The sequence below is a fragment of the Patiria miniata genome, unplaced genomic scaffold, assembly GCF_015706575.1.
Source record: "Patiria miniata isolate m_02_andy unplaced genomic scaffold, ASM1570657v1 HiC_scaffold_20, whole genome shotgun sequence".
NCBI lineage: Eukaryota > Metazoa > Echinodermata > Asteroidea > Valvatida > Asterinidae > Patiria > Patiria miniata.
Window position 1 is genome coordinate 29,895,208 of NW_024037059.1, and position 22,858 is coordinate 29,918,065.

General features: G+C 40.5%; 1 protein-coding gene across 1 annotated transcript in view; it reads left to right on the top strand.

The window, feature by feature from the left end:
- The first annotated feature begins 8,149 nt into the window (after window positions 1-8,149).
- The window catches only part of LOC119728554 (speract receptor-like), a 45,899-nt gene continuing 31,190 nt past the window's right edge, over window positions 8,150-22,858 (top strand). The window contains exons 1-10 of the mRNA XM_038200842.1: window positions 8,150-8,573; window positions 10,391-10,560; window positions 11,763-11,885; window positions 12,631-12,817; window positions 15,328-15,474; window positions 17,026-17,189; window positions 18,184-18,319; window positions 19,083-19,246; window positions 20,685-20,790; window positions 21,307-21,385. Of these exons, the coding sequence (XP_038056770.1) occupies window positions 8,381-8,573; window positions 10,391-10,560; window positions 11,763-11,885; window positions 12,631-12,817; window positions 15,328-15,474; window positions 17,026-17,189; window positions 18,184-18,319; window positions 19,083-19,246; window positions 20,685-20,790; window positions 21,307-21,385 (1,469 nt within the window). The 5' untranslated portion in view covers window positions 8,150-8,380. The remainder of the gene's footprint in view (window positions 8,574-10,390; window positions 10,561-11,762; window positions 11,886-12,630; window positions 12,818-15,327; window positions 15,475-17,025; window positions 17,190-18,183; window positions 18,320-19,082; window positions 19,247-20,684; window positions 20,791-21,306; window positions 21,386-22,858) is intronic.

A 22,858-nucleotide genomic window follows, 5' to 3' on the forward strand; every position in this document is an offset into this window, starting at 1 on the left:
ATCGAGGATTGAAAGCCCAATTCATAAGCTTTCTTTTAGTACTAGAATCATTCGAATCACTTACGTACTTTTCAAGTTGCAGAATTTTAAACACAACCACCGTTTTAAAGTTCTGTCTAGGGATCACACAAAAGGTGTGGGTTCTTCCAGCAAACCGAAAATAATTCACACACATCCCTATGCGATTTGTTTTCGTTTTGCTGAAAGAACACTTACCTTTTTGATCTGTGGACAGAACTTTAAAACTGTGGCTGTGTTTTAAAGTCCGTAACTTAAAAAATACATGAGTGATTTGAATGATTCTTGTACTAAAAGAAAGCTCATGAATTGAGCTTTCATATTGTAGATTTTGAAAGTGCTACATGCAGAACTTCACTAAAACAATGGTCCCGACATTTGGGTTTTGTTTCTTTTACTCACCCTGTATAACCGCAGACTGCAGACTTTATATTGATAAGCACCCTTTTTTTGGGGGGGGGGTATCATTGTTTAAATCTGTTTATTTCTCGTTACTTTGTCATTAATATGCATCTGCATTCTTTCGATTATTTGTTGAGACATTTCCGTTATTGTTTCTGATGCATGCTTTGCTTTAGATTTGATAATTATCACTTTTCGCAGTGTTATTTTATGGTTTCTGCCCCTTTCTAATGCGATTTGTACTTTTCATACTTTTTCGGATTTTGTTTCTCCACCTTTTACCTAACGTGATTATTAACTGATACATATTTTTCTCAACAATAAAATTGTTTCTGCACTGTTTTGGTGGATTTATCCTTGTAATGTTATTAAAGCACAATAATTTTTGTTATTGGATAATTGTATTTGGTTATAAAACTCAAACATACTTAACTTTTAATTTCAGATGAGAGCATTTAAAAAGTTAAGTCATAAGTATTAATGAAGACATTTAGCACATAATTATTCTCATGAATCACACAAAAATAGTCGTAAAGAGTTTATAGTAAATCGGCAAAATTATAACCCTGAAGTAGACGTCGGTCCAGAGTAATTTTGTGAAGCTATAGTTAAAGGTAGAGTAGATCATTTTTGCAGCTATCCAAAAAGTAACTGACGAAATTGTTGTCGAAGAGCATACTTGGTTTAAATATAGTAATGACACTAAACTTCCTGTGAAATTATTCCTTCTGGCATGCTGTCATTTTGGAGAAAACAAGGAAAGAAGATCACTATGAGAGATGCGTCTAAAGACGCATCTTGCGTGACACCGTGCATCGGCTGAATGAGAACGTGTCCCGGACGCTGATTTCGGGTGCAATTTAAAATAGTACTCGACAACTTTTGAAATCAAATCGAGATCCTAGAATATTGTTTTCTCAGAATAAACAGCATCATCCGGCTAGTTGTTAAGCACCATTGTTAAGGTTTTGAGCACTTTTTTTTTCTTCAAACGGGAGAAAAAATTCACAAATAATGACAAAATTATCTACTCTACCTTTAAATGTATGACATAGATAACAGCAATATTACTGTTTTTATATGATATTATAGTAAAAGTGATGCCCTTAAATTAAGGACATCTGATTCGTTGAGTTTTAGTGATGCAAATTCAAAATTTTATGTTTATTTTACTTAATGTTCCTCGATGATTTGAGATTTCCCTGGTGTTTTTTTTTTCTATTTTATATTATTAATTGACTTATAGACTATTTTAAAGACGTTAATAAGAAATTAATATACCAAAGACAACGATAATTCACCAAAATGAAGGTTTTCAATTTATAGAGTGTTGGATTTCTTTCTTTCTTTGTTGTTTGTTTGTGACTTTCTTTGTTTGGGGGATGTTCAATGTTTGATTTGATTATAATCAAGTATCTTTGAAATTACATTGGAATACTATATTTGAAATCAATTTTAGATAAATATCTTATTTTTTGGTAGATCGAAGGTTCATGACGTCATAGTTATTCCGTGCAAAATGTCCAATTTTTGATTACCTCCCGAGCAATCGACGTCCATGCCTGAATATTAGGTTACAATTATATTAAAGGGCGAATTGCTGCATATTCTTCACTACATTTTGAGTAGCAGCCAACTAGCACATGCCGACATACTAAATTTATTCATGTAAAGGGTGAGTAAAAAAACACACCCGAAAACCAAATGTCGGGACTATTGTTTAAGTGAAGTACTGGATGTAGCACTTTCAAAATCTAGGATATGAAAGCCAAATTCATAAGCTTTCTTTTAGTACAAGAATCATTCAAATCACTCATGTACTTGTCAAGTTACGGAATCCGAAACAATTCACATACTTCCCTGTGTGATTTGTTTTCGTTTTGCTGAAAGAACACTTTTTTTCGATCTGTGGACAGAACTTTAACATGGTGGTTGTGTATACAATTCCGTAACTTGAAAATTACATGAGTGATTTGAATGATTCTTGTACTAAAAGAAAGCTTATGAATTGGGCTTTCATATCCTAGATTTTGAAAGTGCTACATGCAGAGCTTAACTAAAATAATGGTGCCGACATTTGGGTTATGTTTTTGTTTTTGACTCGCCCTGCATTGTACTTATTACGGCGGAGATATCTTAATTTTAAAATAGTTCTACGCTTGAATTGACTGATTTCAAATAGTTTTCAAATTAGTTCAAAGATACTTGATTATAACCCCCCCCCCCCTCCCAATATTTTGGGCGAGGGACGCCAGCGTCGATGTGTCCAATTGATTTATGCAAGCGCATATAGTGCGTGTAATTATATGTTTTATCAAAGCTGCCAATTTTTTGATTTACATCGTAAACATTACTCGTTGACATTCACGTATACGGGCGATCGTGTTATGTAGACTCCTCTTTAGTTTGATCAAATTAGAGTCAAAGGTGTTTTTTATCATCCAAAATGACCTTTTGAACATAAAGTAGACTTCTCTCAGTTTTAATGACACTTTTTTTCTAATTTTGAACAGTTTCTTGGGGTAGAAATTGCGATTTTCGTACGAGGTTTACGGTTGGTGCCGTGCAACTCGGTGCGGTATTGAGTGTTCACGGAGTAGTGATCGCCATCTTAATTTTCGAAATTGTTGTCGAAGAGCATACTTGGTTTAAATATAGTAATGACACTAAACTTTCTGTGAAATTATTCCTTCTGGCATGCTGTCATTTTGGAGAAAACAAGAAAAGAAGATCACTATGAGAGATGCGTCTAAAGACGCATCTTGCGTGACACCGTGCATCGGCTGAATGAGAACGTGTCCCGGACGCTGATTTCGGGTGCAATTTAAAATAGTACTCGACAACTTTCGAAATCAAATCGAGATCCTAGAATATTGTTTTCTCAGAATAAACAGCATCATCCGGCTAGTTGTTAAGCACCATTGTTAAGGTTTTGAGCACTTTTTTTTTCTTCAAACGGGAGAAAAAATTCACAAATAATGACAAAATTATCTACTCTACCTTTAAATGTATGACATAGATAACAGCAATATTGCTGTTTTTATATGATATTATAGTAAAAGTGATGCCCTTAAATTAAGGACATCTGATTCGTTGAGTTTTAGTGATGCAAATTCAAAATTTTATGTTTATTTTACTTAAGGGAGCGTCTCATAAGTTGGAACGCTCGGAACGTTCTCATTGGAACGGCGTGTTCCCAAACCGGAACGCTCCGGCGTTCCACTGGGAACACGGGACCGTTCTTTTGGAACGGCGAAATCCCTTTGCGAGAACGGTCCAGCGGAACGGTCGGGCACACGCGTTCTATTGCGCGTTCCAGCGGAACGTTCCCAGCAAATCGCGTATACCATGGCCCAGTTTCGAATATTAGCCCATTTTGCGTCAGGAAAAATGGCGTCGCGATCTCCGGCAAAGCGTGCGTCACTGAACGGTAGGTTTTGCCTGTTTTTGAGGATTTATATGTAATATTTGGACGTGATTGTGAAATTTCTGTGATGGTTTGGGTAAAAGGTTCGACACAAGGTACGAGTGAGCGTTAATGCGGATGGAATCTTGGTAAATCTAATGATGTAAATATCGTTTCTGTGGTGAAATGTCGGTAGCCCCGAACCTACCATCACATGCAATCGCTACGCTGTGGTGAGTGTGTATTCACGTCAAAGTATGTTGCACAAGAACAATATTTCTTTAAATAATACTTTGATAATGCGTACTAGATGAAGGGAATCTCCTCAAAAAGTCGTAGATAGAGGAGGGGTGAGGGGATTTCGAAATATGTTAAGTGAATTTCTGTTAAATATTATAATCGATTACGAAACGCAGTGGCTATTGTTACGGCAGATGTGAAGTTCTTCGGTGAAATTTCGCCCTGAACTTTTACATGGCTACGGTGATTGTGTTTTCTCGTTTACAATTGATACAGGGCGCATGTTTGTGGAATGCATGCAAGGACAAAAATTGTCTTGAACACTACGTGATAGGTTTACTGAAATTACCCGACAAAAATAGCGTAGGAGTGAGGGATTTTGAATTAAAAACAAATCATTTCCAAACAAGAATTATAGTCTTCATCTCGAAAACAGCCCAGCTGATAAAATGTACTTGAGGGCCTGAATGTTTTGGCATGGTACTATGCTATGCTTTTACGAAATAAAAAAAGGATAAAAGCGGAGCTTACTATTGACGATATAATTTTTGTCAGACAAAAATCTGAGTTTGAGCATAAACTCTGACTCCGGGTCCTGCTGCACGGACGTACTCACGTATACCCGAGCGCGAATACCCATCCGTGGAGCGTTCCGCCGGGAACACGGTGTTCCCTCCCCGTTCCAGCTGGACCGCAGATCGGTGCGTTCCATTCATTGCGTGGAACGCACCCGCGTTCCATTGGGAATGCGGCACGTTCCCATTGGAACGCCTGGCGTTCCTACGGAACGTTCCATTGGACCGCGAACGTTCCCGACTTATGAGACGCTCCCTAATGTTCCTCGATGATTTGAGATTTCCCTGGTGTTTTTTTTTTCTATTTTATATTATTAATTGACTTATAGACTATTTTAAAGACGTTAATAAGAAATTAATATACCAAAGACAACGATAATTCACCAAAATGAAGGTTTTCAATTTATAGAGTGTTGGATTTCTTTCTTTCTTTGTTGTTTGTTTGTGACTTTCTTTGTTTGGGGGGGGGGATGTTCAATGTTTGATTTGATTATAATCAAGTATCTTTGAAATTACATTGGAATACTATATTTGAAATCAATTTTAGATAAATATCTTATTTTTTGGTAGATCGAAGGTTCATGACGTCATAGTTATTCCGTGCAAAATGTCCAATTTTTGATTACCTCCCAAGCAATCGACGTCCATGCCTGAATATTAGGTTACAATTATATTAAAGGGCGAATTGCTGCATATCCTCACTACATTTTGAGTAGCAGCCAACTAGCACATGCCGACATACTAAATGTAATCATGTAAAGGGTGAGTAAAAAAACACACCCGTAAACCAAATGTCGGGACTATCGTTTAAGTGAAGTACTGGATGTAGCACTTTCAAAATCTAGGATATGAAAGCCAAATTCATAAGCTTTCTTTTAGTACAAGAATCATTCAAATCACTCATGTACTTGTCAAGTTACGGAATCCGAAACAATTCACATACTTCCCTGTGTGATTTGTTTTCGTTTTGCTGAAAGAACACTGTTTTTCGATCCGTGGACAGAACTTTAACATGGTGGTTGTGTATACAATTCCGTAACTTGAAAATTACATGAGTGATTTGAATGATTCTTGTACTAAAAGAAAGCTTATGAATTGGGCTTTCATATCCTAGATTTTGAAAGTGCTACATGCAGAGCTTAACTAAAATAATGGTGCCGACATTTGGGTTATGTTTTTGTTTTTGACTCGCCCTGCATTGTACTTATTACGGCGGAGATATCTTAATTGTAAAATAGTTCTACGCTTGAATTGACTGATTTCAAATAGTTTTCAAATTAGTTCAAAGATACTTGATTATAACCCCCCCCCCTCCCAATATTTTGGGCGAGGGACGCCAGCGTCGATGTCCCCAATTGATTTATGCAAGCGCATATAGTGCGTTTAATTATATGTTTTATCAAAGCTGCCAATTTTTTGATTTACATCGTAAACATTACTCGTTGACATTCACGTATACGGGCGATCGTGTTATGTAGACTCCTCTTTAGTTTGATCAAATTAGAGTCAAAGGTGTTTTTTATCATCCAAAATGACCTTTTGAACATAAAGTAGACTTCTCTCAATTTTAATGACACTTTTTTTCTAATTTTGAACAGTTTCTTGGGGTAGAAATTGCGATTTTCGTACGAGGTTTACGGTTGGTGCCGTGCAACTCGGTGCGGTATTGAGTGTTCACGGAGTAGTGATCGCCATCTTAATTTTCGTGTTGCGTTTTGTCATTTTACCCCTATATATCCCTCAAAATTTCAAAACCCTGCCCTCTATCTGTGACACACCTGTATGCTCTGGATGTCGCCAACTAGTTTGGTATTAAAAGTCAAATAAATTAAAACGGGCCTACACTACACGATCGCCATTTAACGTAAACTAGTGCAGGGCCAGTCGAAAATGTGCGTGTTCGGAAGGGGCAGTTGAGAACTGCAGCTCGTGCAAACAACGCACATTATTCAATGGTGTGTACGCACACTCGCAAGTTAAACGCACAAAATGTCGTCACCCCCCTGGCACTGATATTTAGCCCTACCGGACAATATGGTATCGCCCTACAACTGTAGGGCGTAGTTGTAGGGCGATACCATCTTGGATGATTGGAGTTGCTCAGTCGACCGCCTACATACAGTGCAGTGATGGTTGCTCAGTTGACTACAAAATGCATGTGCCCGTGCATGCCACTCACGTATATGCACGTACGAAGACATGGTGTGCAGTGCTATCGCCCTACAATGTGCCCGTCCTTTTTGCACTGTTTGCGTCATATTGAGCACGCGCGCTTTAGCTCGAACATGACGTATAGTAAACAATTGAAAAGAACCCCATGATGTGCCCGTCCTTTTTTTCCATTGTTGCGTCATATTGAGCACGCGCGTTCTTGTTCAAACATGACGTAAACAATTGAAAAGAATGGCAGTGCGTGGTGTTATGTTCTAGGCTATAATACTGCCACGTTGAGGCTCAGAAAATACTGCTTTTTTTGCAGCTTTTTCGAGAACCGCTCGTCCAAACCACTTCAAACTCGACACTGCACATTCTGTTGTCCCGAGCAACACGCCCGCCGATTTTCATCTCCATACGGTGCCCGGTTCTGGAGATAATCACCGGACAGACAGACAGACGGACGGACGTTCCAGTCAGACTGAATTGTGGGGTGATAGCATTGTGTTCCCATTATCCCTTTTTCTAAAGATTCCCTTCTGGGGTGATGTTTTTCTATTGTGAAAAAAGTGGGGTGATGTGTCCTGAAAGGAACATCACCCCACAAGGGTGGTATGGTCAGAACAGACAGACAGACAGACAGACAGAGATTCCCGGAATTAAAGTAGAGATGCCAACAGTATGTGTCTATACATTCTGCGGAGATAGTGCCTCCTTTTATCAGGAAATATAAATTTCAAGATAAGAATATGAAATAGGTACCTCCTCCCAACTAGTTCGGTATTCCGACCGTGCGTAATTATGCTTGTCAAGATTTGATGATTTTCACATCGAAATAAACGCAGATACATGTAGATCCCCCACCCTGCCATGAAATGAGTCCTGGAAAGATACGTATAGTGCGTGAAAATATTGAAAGACAAAAATCGGATGCGGTTTAATAATAAGAAATCTTGTTTTCCACCCACACACAAAAATCGGAATGTTGGGTGTTGTGTTTTATACAGTCACTATGATGTCAAAATGCGTATCCGGGTCGGTAGTGACCATTGATCTCCATAATGGAAGTGACTTCGTCATACACGCGCGCGCACCACTGATTACTTGCTCCCATTGGATACTCAAGTTGCGAATAACTTCCGATTCCAATGGTTACTATGCTACTTTATGTGCAGTGGGCGTGGTTTTAAACTGAAGTGACGTCACACTAACAACCGGATGAGCGCGCGAATAATGGGCGCGTTGTCATGGCACGCCGCGTGAAAGAAAGTCCTGTGAGTTCACTACACAAGCGTTGCGCGCGTTTATGAAACTCCAAGACGCGTTGTCATGACATGGGCAAGTTGACGCACTGTAGTTCTATCCAACAACAAGCAGGGTAAAAAAAAGAACGCCGAGCGCGTTTCCCATCTTCAAAGATTGTTTTGAAAATAAAAAATAATCAACGGAGGGTGGGAGTCCATCAGGGACTTGCAAGGAATCATCATTTTTGGGGGAGAATGTTTGGAGCCGTTTTGTCTCTGATTCTGTAGTACGGTTGTCAAGGATTCGACGGAGCTGTTGATCGGCGGTTCCGTGCCCGAGAATGAGGCGTCTGCTTCTGGCTATCATTTTGGTGGCCGGTGCCTGGGTCTCGCATGGTACCGAGTACAAAATTGCCCTGTTGGTGCCATTCACCGACCCGCAGAACGGCAATCTCCAGGCCATTGGAGATCCCATCGCCGGCGCTTTCCCGTTAGCGGTTGACGATATAAACCGAAGTCCAAGCCTCTTGCCTGGTAAGTGAACAAGAATCCTGACAACAAGCTTGACATGAAATCTTTCAATTTTTTGTATGTGAATGTTTCATTTTACTTTAGCGCACCCCTGTCAGCCAAAGACTGACGGGGGATCCTCTAGGGATCTTGACTACCTCCTAGTCAAGATCCCTAGAGGATGTTTCAGGAGGAAACCAACCAAGTACCAAGTAAAGACTATGGGCCCATCGCATAGGAAGTCATAGTTGATAATGGTTCATCATGTTTATTGCTGGTGTTTGTCCTTAAAATAGAAAAAATATCCAAGCTTAATGATGAGGATGTTTCGGAACAGAAGTAGTGTAGGGCCCTGTTCTCTATCTATTAACTGTGATAAGAAACCAAAAAGCCACTTTAGGACTTGCCAAACTTAGTTAGCGACATTACGTACATGTACCAACCAACCGCATAGAGGGCGGGTTTTCTAATGTTGAGGGGAAGTTTGAGCTAAAGCGACGGCAAAAAGCAACATGATAATAAAGATGGTGACCATGCCATGCGCCACCGCGACGCACAGTGAACACGCAAAATCGCGTTGATTCACCTGGCACGTACCAAGCGTAAAACGCGCAAGAAAATCGCATTTTTGACCGCAAGAAACTGTTCAAAATTACAAAATGACGTCATTGGAATGAAAGGAAAACTGTTTTAGGTTGAAAAAATTTTTTAATGATAAAAGACACCCTTGTCTCTATTGATAAATACTAAAGAGGGGCCCTACACTACACAATCGCCCACATGATCGGGGGGGGGGGGGGTGGCCAACAGAGGACACCCCCAACATACAGACACACCAAAGAGTATTTGACCGCAATCGGGGACCCCCTCCTTTTGTTTGTACTTAACTTTTTAGGAAGATATGTTTTGTACACGATCGTAAATTGGGGACCTCTCGGGAATTGGGGACCCTATTGTCCTCTATTGTTCAACGTCCCCTATTGAATGCAGAAACAAACTCACGAAAAAATGTAGGCCTAGTTAGGCTATAGCCTAAGTTAGACCTAATATGTAACCAGAGGAATACGATTTTTTTAATCGCCCCGCTGATAATCTAGTCACCTCTTTCCCCTCTACGGATCTTTTTAATATTTAATGTTAAAAGGGGGCTAAGAGCGCCCTCTAGCGTCAAATGAGTAGCTAACGACTAATCTCGGATGGTATACGCGCGGCATTGTATTTTACGGAAGTGTATATAGGACATGACCCAAAAAAAAAAAATTCGCCCGGGCGGATTACTAATTCGCCCGGGCGAATAAGTAGTCTGCCCGGCCGGGAGAATTAGTAATCTGCCTTGGCGAATTAGTAGTCTGCCCGGGCGAATTAGTAATCCGCCCGGGCGGAATAGTAATCCGCCCGGGCGGAATAGTAATCCGCCTGGGCGAAATGCTAATCCGCCCGGGCGAAATAGTAATCCGCCCGGGCGAAATAGTAATCCGCCCGGGCGAAATAGTAATCCGCCCGGGCTAAGTAGTGGGCCTAAAAAATATTTTCGGTCATGTCCTAAATACGCTTCCGTAGTATTTTGCGCTCCCACGCATTACAACAGATTTGAAGTGTCCATTTTCATGTTTCATTTAAACTAAAAATAACCTACATCCCTTTGTTGTTTTACCGTCTACATACAACCCTCTAAAAAAAAACCTCTTATTCTGGGTTGCTTTGCGCCTCTTACGCAGAAAAAAAAACCTATTGTTCGGCCAAAAATGATTCGGAATAACTTGGTTGGACGTCTCATTTAAAACGAATGACGTTTGCATTGCTCGAAAAATAGAAAATTAAAAATTATTTGGATTCTTTAGGCCACACTTTGTCGTGGGAATGGACGGACTCCCAGTGCAACATCAATGTAGGAATGGAGGCCGTCGCCGACTACTGGGCGCGTGGATTTGTCGGCGTCATCGGTCCAGGCTGCTCATGCGACTACGAGGCTCGACTTGCCGGCGCTATCAACTTCCCACTCTTCGATTACGTAAGAGACTTGAGTCGTCGGTCTTGAAGATTTAAAATTAAATGCAATGGGAGACTTGTGAGACGCGTGGTGGCAGCAAATACACTGGAGGGGGGTCTTTAAATCCTATATTGGAACTTTTTATATGCGAGCACGGAGCGTGAAGCCGTGGGGTCGGGTGCCCGCTTATTAAGGGCCCCGGGAAATTATTGGATTCTAGATGCTCTGTGGTGCGATGTGAGGCGTTTCCTGGGAACTTTCCCCCGATTTTTTTTTGAATGAAATGTGCTCGTGTTTAGATGGGGTCGGGTCTTCAAAGTGGATACGATTATTACATCACAAACATCACATCAAAACTGTATCGACTCTCTTTCGAGATTTTCCTCTTAGAGTCGTTAGGCCAAATAAAAAAAATGTTAAAGCGTCCTGCCTTTTTGAAAAAAAGGGAGGAGGTGGCCCCCGTTTTCCCTCCAAAATGGCAGTTGGACCCTGGCTATTTTTCAAGATGGTCGCCAACTTTGTATTAATGGCCGCCACTTGGACTCGGGAAATGACATACCAGCTTAAGGTCTATATGGGCTAGATGCAACAGACCAAAAGGCCCAAATGATGTCACTGTTTAAAATGTATCCTTTTTTCGGTTAAAAAAAATTAAAAGGAGGTGGCCTCCAAAAAGGAAGCGGGCGGGGACGCTAAACATTTTTTTATTTTTATTGACCTCACAAAGAATCAGCTCAATTCGTAACTGCCTGCGAGCGAGCACGTGCTTGTGTTTTGCACAACTGTAGCTGTCAACCGCCGTATATGAAGCGACCTCGCGCGGCAGCTCGTGCCGACATGACAGAACGTACACTCTTTTGCCATGGGTTGCAGAACCGGATTTTAGCTTCGCGTGGTTTTGAGCAGCAGTGTTTATTGCTTACATTCTGCATTTTTTCTTCTTCCCTCTTCCTTTCCCCTACCTTCTCCATTCTTCATTTTCTATTTTGCCGACAGCACCCTGATTTTGCCGACAAAACTTACTAATGGGCGGGGGGGGGGGGGTGGGGGGGGGTGGGTGGTGGTGTGACCCCCCTACCACCCCCCACACCCCCCCTACACCCGTGACTGTAACGATATCACCATTTTCATGTACGCTTCTTCGGCCTATGTTCTAAGAGACGTTTATACCTTAATTGATTTTGAGATATGTTACAGCATCTGGTGGGTTTTCACGTTTGCAGGGATGTGACGAAGCTGCTGTGTCTAACAAGGAGGTGTATCCTACCTACATGCGGACCCTACCACCAAGTACGCGTGTTGCCGATGCGCTGATCATTACCATGCAGATGTTTGACTGGGATCAGGTATGAATTATCCACAATACAGGGTTCGACCTAACTTTATTTTCATTAGGCAGCCGGGCTACCAAAACAGCCTCTTAACTGGCCCGCGGATTTTGTACTAGTCCGCATATAATTCTTTTATAGAGGGTCTCATTAACAAAAATGTGCATGTGAGGCAATCTTGCCAGTGTTTTGAATAAACAGACCTAATAATTTGTCGTAAACAGTCAATAAAATTAGACACAATTTGATACAGGTTTGCTTTCTGGATTTATATAATTCATTTCTTCCTGTCCTTTCATCTTGTGCATAATTTGTACATGTCTGGAAATCATTGCCATTAAAGACGAGTGTCGGCCTGCGCTCTCCAGAGTTGTAGTTTATAAACTTCAATTATACGGCAACACCTAGTTAACTTTTAAAAATAGAGTGATGAAACGGGGAACAAGAATGACTCTATATCTTGTGGTAGACCTATCTTATGTGTGAAATGTATTGAGTAGTATGCGTCAATTGGTCGAGATGGGTTTAGTTAAATAGACGCGTCTTAGCTAAGATCGATCTTAGCCAGTGGGGACTCGTCTTAAGTCCTAAGATGAGTCACAAGATAAGACGAGTTTCGTAAAATTGGCCCCACTGCACCCTAAGATGTGCACCCCCCCCCCTCCCGTCCACACCACAACAATTATCACCAAATCAAATAAACCTTTAGAAACAACATCGTGTTTGCTTGTTATTTTTTTTTTCAATCCCAAAACCTCTATAGGTGACCGTAGTTCTCCGCAACCATTCAACCTGGCACCAGGTCTACACCGTTGTCTCGGCTAAGTTCAGGGAGAACAACATCACCGTACAGCACGAGGAGGTCTTCCAGTCCGGCTTCATACCCTACAACGACTCGACACCTGACCCCTTCCCTGACATCATTCGACGCACTAAGGAAACCACACGAAGTAATCTCCCGATTCATTCATTTCTAGCATCGTTTTTTTGTATAGAAAATATATGGAATTCCATCTCTGCCAAGTTACACGGCGCATGTTTGGGAGATCACGGCGCATTGTCGCATTGTCGCATAGTCGCATTGTCGCATAGTCGCATAGTCGCATTGTCGCATAGTCGCATAGTCGCATAGTCGCATAGTCGCATAGTCGCATTGTCGCATAGTCGCATAGTCGCATTGTCGCATAGTCGCATAGTCGCATTGTCGCATAGTCGCATAGTCGCATTGTCGCATAGTCGCATAGTCGCATTGTCGCATAGTCGCATAGTCGCATTGTCGCATTGTCGCATAGTCGCATTGTCGCATAGTCGCATTGTCGCATTGTCGCATTGTCGCATTTTCATTCATTAATTTTCCAGGGCTTCACCAAGGGGGCGCTGTTGTGCGGTGTTTGGGTGCAACTAATTTGGTCATCCTCCCCATATTCCAGTTGCTTTCGAGTTAGAAATCGTGCCAAAAGATGAATAGGCTTACATCTTCAGAGTATACATTAATGAATCCTTTTATGCGTTGCCGAGAGAACAGTATTTTTTTGAAATGCATGTACCCGCAAGCCTTAGGCCTAACGCTATATAGTTAATCGCCCGAATGTATCGATATTTTAAACAATTGGAGGGTATAGCTCCTATCCAGAACTAATAATTAATACAATAGATGACCGCGGCAGGACCCACCCGTCACTAGATACACACTACTAGAGTATTGGACACGGTCCACCGTACTTTCATTTCCATATTTAAACGATAGCCTGCCCCCTCCGACTGTTAATTTGTGAATAAATATTTTTTAATTGACTTGTTGTAGTTGTAACTATTACTATTATCGGTCGGATGTGATGTCACAAAATGGAATTCTGGCACCTGATTGGTCAGTTTGGCTTCTCAATGTTTCTCTCTTGAGTGAAAGTTTTCATTGGGCATGTCTATGACTATGAGTGAGCATGTCAAATTCAACAGCTCCGACCGACTCAATACTAGAATAATCAGGGTTAGAATCCAGAAGAGAAAAGAATAAATTGTAGCTTCTCAGAACTATGTTTAATGTTGCATCCTGTTTCTATGTATTTTCTTTGTATATGTTGCAGAAATGTTGAAAAGCTATGGACCTAATTATAAAAAAAAATAAGCTTTAGTTAGGACATAGGCCTATGTTCTTATATTTGAACTTGAGCTACAATGATGTTTTCCATTTGACCTAGTGTCTATGAATGTTACATATTTTCACTTACATGTAATTCCCAGGGTATGATCTGATCTGCCATTACTTTGCAGCTGGTTACACCTATCCTGAAATTTGTGGCATTTTAGAGATTCGACATGGTCTTCGTTGCTGGTAATTTATGATGAAAAATAATGTTTGAGAAAAACAGTCCTTTTTAAAAACGTAAGATAATCAAATTAAATCAAGAGGTGCAAGAAAAAGTGTTTGCCCAATCCCTCCCTGCCAAAAATGCGACAATGCGACTATGCGACTATGCGACTATGCGACTATGCGACTATGCGACTATGCGACAATGCGACAATGCGACTATGCGACTATGCGACAATGCGACTATGCGACTATGCGACAATGCGACTATGCGACTATGCGACTATGCGACTATGCGACAATGCGACAATGCGACTATGCGACTATGCGACAATGCGACTATGCGACTATGCGACTATGCGACGGCACGACGCGACTATGCGACGGCACGACGCGACTATGCGACGGCACGACGCGACTATGCGACGGCCCTATACAAACAGTACAAAACAATGCGACGGCACGACGCGACGGCACGACGCGACTATGCGACGGCACGACGCGACAATGCGCCGTCGACGGCGCATGTTTGGGAGGCTTGCTTGGATCTCCCAAACATGCGCCGTGTAACTTGGCAGAGATGGAATTCCATAAAAATAGGCCTATAAATCTTAGTATAAGCGTGTTACAGGTAGATTATATCATCTGTCATTTTCGTTTGAAACAAATTTGAGGAGGCATGTTGAAATTGTTTTAAGATATTCCTAAAGAAAAAAGCTCTTGGTGGAATATGGTGAAAGCGGCGTTCGAATTAAAGCCTAAATTAAAACATGGCAGCCATTTACAGAAAAATGGTCAGAAAACCTATTTGTCCACACGCGTGTATGAAATATGATCAAAACAATAGCACGGCGTGCACAAAGAACTGCCATAACGATTACCATAATTATCTCATACACAAGTTTGACCATTTTTCTGTGAAAGGCTGCCATTTCTTAGTTTAGGCTTTATTTCCAACGCCGTCTCCACCATATACCAGCAAGATCTTGTAGTTCAGGAATATCCAAAAATCATGTCCACATGTATCCCTAATTTTGAGAAATCTGCGTATTGACACACTTTTACGGGCCTTCACTAAATACACAAAATAAACTTACAGTTTCTTATTGTGGTTGGTTACAAAATAAATTTGTTTTCCCATTTTTTTTTCAGTCTACGTCTTTCTTGGGGAAATATACGAGTTGCGCAGTTTCGCCATCGCCGGTTACGATCAAGGCTTGAATAGCGGGGAATATGTGACCCTTGGAACGGCCATAGACCACAAGATGCGCACCACGCAGGAATGGCATAGCATGAAATGTAAGTAACCTAAGCAGGGACCAATTTCATAGAGCTGCTTAAGCACAAAATTTGCTTAAGCAAACAAAAAAAACTCGCTTATTATAATCAGGTTACTGGCCCAAACTCCATGCGATGAACTTTGCTTGTGACTGGTATTTAGCTGTTGTTTACTACAATCGCATGGAGTTTTGGTTGGGAACCTGGTTTTTTTGTGTGCTTAATTCAGCAAATTTTGTGCTTAAGCAGCTCTATGAAATTGGCCCCTGGTCTATAACCATAATTACTGATGTCTCCAAATATATCAACAGAACATTTATTCAACAGAACATTTAATCAACAGAACATTTATTTCCATACCAGAATAATACAATTATGTAACCACTTAGTATAATGCTTGACCAAAAGGTGTGTATGCTCGTATTTGTTTGTTGCTTTTTATAATTATTGTGTGTTTTATTTAATTCAATTTTTTAGGTGTCTCATGTTTTACTGTTTTAGATATATATTTTATAAATACTATACAGGATAAGTAAAAAAAACATCCGAAACCCAAATGTCGGGACCATTGTTGTAGTGAAGTTCTTTTATGAATTCATAAGCTTTCTTTTAGTACAAGAATCATTCAGATCACTTATTTTCAAGTTACGGAATTTTAAACACAACCACCGTTCAAGTTCTGTCCACGGATCACAAAAAGGTGTTCTTTCAGCGAAACGAACTTGTATTGTGTGATTTTTTCGTTTTGCTGACAGAACGCACATTAAGAGGTCCTTGGCCCAAAGTAGTACAGGGATTTGCCTAACCATGGAGCTATAAAAAGGAGTGGTCTACAGCCGCACTCGAACAAGTCCCAGAAATAAACAAAACGACAAAACGTAACAAGAAAATAAATTGAAGGTGGCGACCACCGCAATGTACCGTGAACGTGGGCAGCCGAATCGAGCCTGGAATAACCGTAAACCGCGTACCAAAATTGTTATTCCTACCCCCAAAAAACTGTTTAAAATTAAGAGAAGTCTGTTTCAGGTTGAAAAGGTCATTTTTTAATTATAAAAACACCCTTGACTCTCATTTGATCGAAAGTAAAGAGGGGCCCGTATCAACACGCTCGCGGAATTTTTGTGTAAGGTGAGCGCGGACATCCGGGAGCTTCATACATTTCCTTGTCTGGCACCCAGACCTTATTAATGTCACTTTAATGGTTCTTGAGTCTGGAGTGCTGAATGGTAACGCCACCACAAAGCAAGCGTGTAAACGCACGTGCTGATGTTTTATTGCGCCGCTGACGTACTGATTTCCCTCTAAAATCTAAACACCCGGGGCAATACGCCAATTCTTTTTGGCGAAAAGGCAATCAAAAAAGTGGCAAATGAGCAGGGTTTTGATATGAGGTTAATTATTGGACGACGATGACGACAAAACCGTAAACGAAGAAGGCGATAGTAACGTGGCGCATTTCACTTCGGACCTATGGGTCTTCGGACCAATGGGACTTCGGACCAATGGGACTTCGAACCAATGGTAATTCCGACTATCGAGACGTAACCGTTTTTTGTTTGTCATACATAGTTCTTGGCTGGGGTACCTATGAAGACGAGAAGGCCATCAAGGCATACGAGTCGGTCATGATCTTAACGCCTAAAGGACCCAAGAAGACCTATTTGTACAAGGACTGGGCGTGGAACGTCAAGGATACTGTTCAACTCGCTCCATTCTTCGGAACTGGCAGATACGTAAGTCAAAAATATACAAAACTAGCCTCATCACTCAGAAAAAAATACGTAAAGGCCCTGTACTGTATGCTTGATGAAATTAAATTAAAGACAATATACAACATTTGCAAACTTCAAAAAGCAAAACTGCCAAATTGTAATGAAATACCTAACTTCAATTTGACTGTTTGTGAAAAATGGTCTCAATTAAGCATCCTGTGAAATCACAGTACCTGGTGTGTGTCTTTTTTTGAAAAGTGGAATTTTTGTATCCATTTCCAACGATGGTCGGCTGACCATCATTAGAAAAAAAAACTGACATTTTCTTCAAATACTGCCCCCAATTCACCAAATTTAGTTGGTCCACAAGCCAGCTATGATTCCCCATACAATTGTAATACATCTTTATTGTGCCTTATTCAACCTTATTTTCAATTTTATTTTGCAATTTTCAAGGGTATTTTTGTGCCTTTTTCGTTTTTATATTAATGAAAATTTACATATTCATGAGCAGTAGTGCGGTGTCATTTCAGTCAGAAACTCTCATTGTTACAGCTATTTCAGCACCAAATTTGCCAGAAATTTGGATATTTTGCTGTTGTAAATTGTCTTTTCTTTGGTAATTTGTTGTATCAGTACAGGGCAGTAATTAAGCCAATGAGCAAACTTTCTCACAGATGTTTTCAATGAGCTAATTTTTGGGTTCACAATTTGAACAGAAAAACCCCTAAACTAAACGGTGTCTTCCTGAAATGACATCACTGCAACAGCGCCCTCTGTTGTCTGGAAAAACATGGACAATATTTATATTGTATAAAGGGAACATACAACATTTGCAAACATCGAAAAACAAAAGCACCAAACTATTGGAAAATACCTTACTGGACTGTTAGTGAATAACAGTCTATCCTATAAAATCGTGGCGTGCTGTCATTTTCAAGAAAACTGGTATTTTTGTATCAATTTTTAACGCTGGTCGACCAGGAATTTATATGTCCCATCGTTGTGTCCACAGTTCCACACCTTTGCTGCGTTCCTGTACGATGCTACCATCCTCTTTGCTGAAGCCTTACAGGCGACGCTAGAAGCCGGAGAGGACCCATTTGATGGTCAGAAGGTTGTCAGCCACACCTTAAACAAGGCCTATCAGAGTAAGTACCGTGGCCTCGTAGTAGCATTGAATTCGTGGTCTGCGGGTAATTCTGCAGGTTGTGGGTGCGAGTCCAGCCTGGGGTTATGGTGCCTGTGCCCTTGGGCAAGGCACTTTGTCACTCATTGCTTCTCTCCACCCAGGAGTAAATGGGTAACCTGTGAGGGCAGAGATGGTTATTGTGATTAATTTTAGCTGCTTTGCGCCGAAATGGCAGCATCGAGCTGTATACTCCCCAGGGAGCTGAGATTGTCTTTGGAATGTTCATTAGCCCAATAAGCAGGGTAATATTAATGATGTAGCCCCTTGAGCTTCAATACTGATGCACTAATTAAAAAATAAATTATTATAAAAAAGTGACAGTGATCACAGTGATTATGTGACATCATGGTCAACGATGCGGGGCAGATATGTCCCCCTTCCACACCTACCCCCCCCCATAAGTTTTAGGGGGAGGTACCAATGGTGATGGCCCTCCGCCAATAATTTATCCCAGTGCATATAGATTTTAAAAGAATGTACATAAATGTATACACTGTATTTTTCCCAACTTGTGTAATATTAGCTCTAAAATTGCTTGTATGTCGCACATCGACGTAGTATACGATTAGTACATAATAACCGACACCCCTATGTTCCAACACTCCTATGTCCTGGTTAGGGTTAGGCTTAGGGTTAGGGTGTGTGTCGGAACATAGGTGTGTCACCTAGTAAATAGAATAATTTCATTAGAGCTTTTTAACAGCCAAGACTTTCTGTTGCAGGTATTTCCATGCTGAACAACCAGATAGACCATCAGGGGGACGGTGTGTCTAGGTTCCTGCTACTGGATATGAATAAGTTGCAGAAAGCTGACTCGGGCCTGATACCTGGCTACCCAGGAATGATTGGAGTGGGAGAATACATCCGAACCATCGAGGGGCAATGGGTAGGAATAAATGTGATGTGATCAAGCTACATGAGTCGTTTGTCGGGAATTTTCATTTGGAGATATAGGCCAAACTAGGGCCACTTCATCACATCACTTCATCACATCTCTTGGTGTTCCGACTTCCATAATTTTTGAACTAAAGATGGTACAAGCATGCGGTTTTCACAGCAGTAATGCTGAGATTGTGCTCTTTTCAAATCTGTTATAAATTTTTTTTTGACCAGGGTCGACTAATAGCTTGATCGCATCACAAATCTTGCTTATTTGGTGTATTTCTGACCACGCAAATAACCGCAACTACCGTTGCGTCTGGATTGGTCTGATCAATTTCCATAGAATTGTGAACTAACATTATATTTGTAGCTAGGCTATATCTAGTGAGCTATAAGCTGCCGTTTCCATAAGTATTGATACGTTTTGTATTTGAGGCTAAGTAAGGGTGCTTAACAACTAACCTGATGAAGCTTTAGCTCCTAAATGCTGTATATTCCGAGAAAACAATATTCTAGGATCTCAATTTCAGTTCAAAAGTTGCAGAGTCACGTTTTGAATTGCGCCTGAAATCAGCATCCAGGACACGTTCTCATTCAGCTGATTGCAGCTACGTGATGATACAGACTGAACCGATTAATTATAGCAACCGCGTGCGCATGTGCTTCGTGTCAATGCTTGCATGCACCCATTCACGGCTTTGCCAAATTAAAAAAAAATACTAACAGAAATTTCCAAAAATGTGTCACTTGACTCATCTGAGGAAATGGCCTTCTTTTATTGTTTTCTTTAAAATGACAGCATGCCAGAAAGAATAATTTTACAGGGAGTCATAGTGCCATTACTATCTTTAAACCAAGTATGCTCTTCAACAATAATTTTGTCAGTTACTTTTTGGATAGCTGCAAATGATCAAATGAATGTACAACATTTGCTTTTGTTGCAATTTTCAGAAATAAATGGATTTGGAGGAATAGTATGTTATAGCAAATATTGTTACACTGACTTGTGTCACGTTTTGGGCTTGTAAATGCTAGAAAAACCAAGAAAACCAATAATGCTCTCGTAGTCTGGTTTCCTGACCCCACTTAAGATAAAACTCTGAGCAATTTAAAGAGTTTGGGGAGAATCAGTCTAGCAGGCTTGTACCCCTTCACAGGTGTGTTATCAAGTGCAATGGAAATGCGGAAGAACTTAATATGAAAAAAATAGGAGCAGTCTTTGAAAAAAACACAGTTTTCTCTAACCAGCGTTGGAAAAATACAATTTTTCTTGAAAATGTCAGCACACCAGGAGCCACAATTTTACAGGATGCTTTAGACTGTCATTCCCTAACAATCCAGTAAGGTATTTCTTGATAATTTGATCATTTCATTTTTTCATGTTTGCAAATGTTGTATCTTCCTTTAAAGACTTTACAGATATTTATTGTTCTGTCCAACAGACTTTCAATAGGACTGACGACTACGATGTGGATATCCAATGGCCTAATGACATGGGCCCTCCACTGGACATGCCCGTTTGTGGATACTATGGCGAACTCTGTCCAAGTAAGCATTCTTCTTCGGGGGCCATTTTTTTCAAACTTCGGCTCTGATCTAACTTCGGGAACATTTGTAAATCCTTTAATACTTATAATCCAAATTAAGAGATTTCACATTTTTACAAGTATGTAGGAGATTTGGTGTGACTACTGCAGAAATGGCCCCATTACTGAACTTGAGTTTACAAAGGAAACTCGTGAAACTCAGAGTTAGAGGCCAAAGCCCAAAGAAAGTCGAAGTTTGAAGAAAGGCCATACATCTTTTGGACTTTTTTTTTGCGGTGAACCATATCAACCACTGTACAAATTTTTTGACATAAAAATGATGAAGTACCATGATGAAAACAGCAAGTGGTAGGCTCCCTGATAAGTATTGGTATGATTTTCAAAAGGGTTTTGAAATTATTTGTGTTCAAATAAAGACATGTCAAAAACAAACTCAACCGATTTCAAGGAATATCAATCATGCGCATATTTTCTAATGTGGAAATTCTTCATCATGTTCTTGTTAACTCTCTTGCAGAATATGGCTTGTACTTTGGCGTTGGCGTACCGCTGGTCTTACTAGTCGTGTTTCTGTCTGTTGGATACTACTTCTACAGGTACGTAGTCAATAGCAGGCCAGCCAAATGTGGAAAAGTTCTCTAGAAAATAATTTCACATCAGTTTTTGGTAACTTACTGACACCCTAAATGTACCTTATTTGCATTTATTGTGAATACCTGCCGTGTAATATATTTTCCCCGTATTTGGGTAGATTTTTTATGTTTTTATTTTTTGAAAAGTTTATTTTTGTGATTTGACTTACTCATCCTAACTTAAACTGTCTTAAGCATATATGTGACCGAATAATAATGAAGACATAGTAACGATGCAAAATGGCTACTAATATACCCTAAAATTGCGCGCATTTACCTTGTCTCCAGATATCATCAAGTAGTCTTGCCAAACCTGTTTGATGAGCTTCAAATTCACCGCGGTTGCTTACTGGCACAGTTACCTACCCTATTAAAACCTTATGGAAAATCATGTGGACAGTGATAACATTGTGATATTTAGCTTAGCAAGCAAAACCGGGGTAAAATGAGGTGTCTGTTAAAGCCAGAGTCCATCATTTGCAGCTATCCAAAAAGTAACTGGCATAATTATTGTTGAAAAACATACTTGGTTGAAAGATAGTAAGGGGACTAAACTCCCTGTGAAATGATTCTTTCTGGCAAGCTGTCATTTTGAAGAAATCAATGAAAGAAGGCCTTTCCAACGGTGCGTCTTAAGAAGCACCATAGGAAATTTAAGTTAGTGCATTTTGTTATTCGGCGAAGCGCGCGCAAGCATTGGCACGACGCACACACGTGCGTGGTTGCTGTAATTCGTCGGATTGGTGCGTGACATCGCGTAGCTGCAATCGGCTCTGTGAGGACGTGTCTCGGACGCTGGATTCAGGCCCAATTCAAAACATGATTCAGCAACTTTTGATTTGAAATCGAGATCCTAGAATGTTGTTTTTCTCAAAAAAATGCAGCTGAAGCTGAGCTGAAACTTCATTAGGTTAGTTGTTCAGCACCCTTCTTCAGATATTGAGCCCTTTGGTTGCTTCAAACGAACAAAATGCACAAATTACAAATGATGGACTATACCTTTAATTGGCCTAATTAGTGAAGGGGTGCCTAACATGGGAGACATGAAAAAGTTCAAAGAAATTCCCAACATAATCGGAAAGAAAATGAATGGAAAGAAAACGTTTTGACATTGACATAATTATTGCAAGCATTTCAGGGGGGAGGAAGGGGGTTCTTGAACTTTTTCAAGTCTCCCACGTTAGGTGGCCCTTTACTAATTAGGCCAATTAACAGACACCTTGTTTTATGCCTAATTTTAGTCCACTTTACGGACAGGCAGCTCATTTTTCCGTTATTAGTTTGTTTTTAATTCGGCAAAGCGCAAGTAACGGTTGACACGATGCTTACGCGCGCGCGGTTGCTATAATTCATTGGTTCAGTGCGCGACATCGCGTAGATGCAATCGGCTTAGTGAGAACGTGTTTTTGGACGCTATAAATTCAGGCCCAGTTCAAA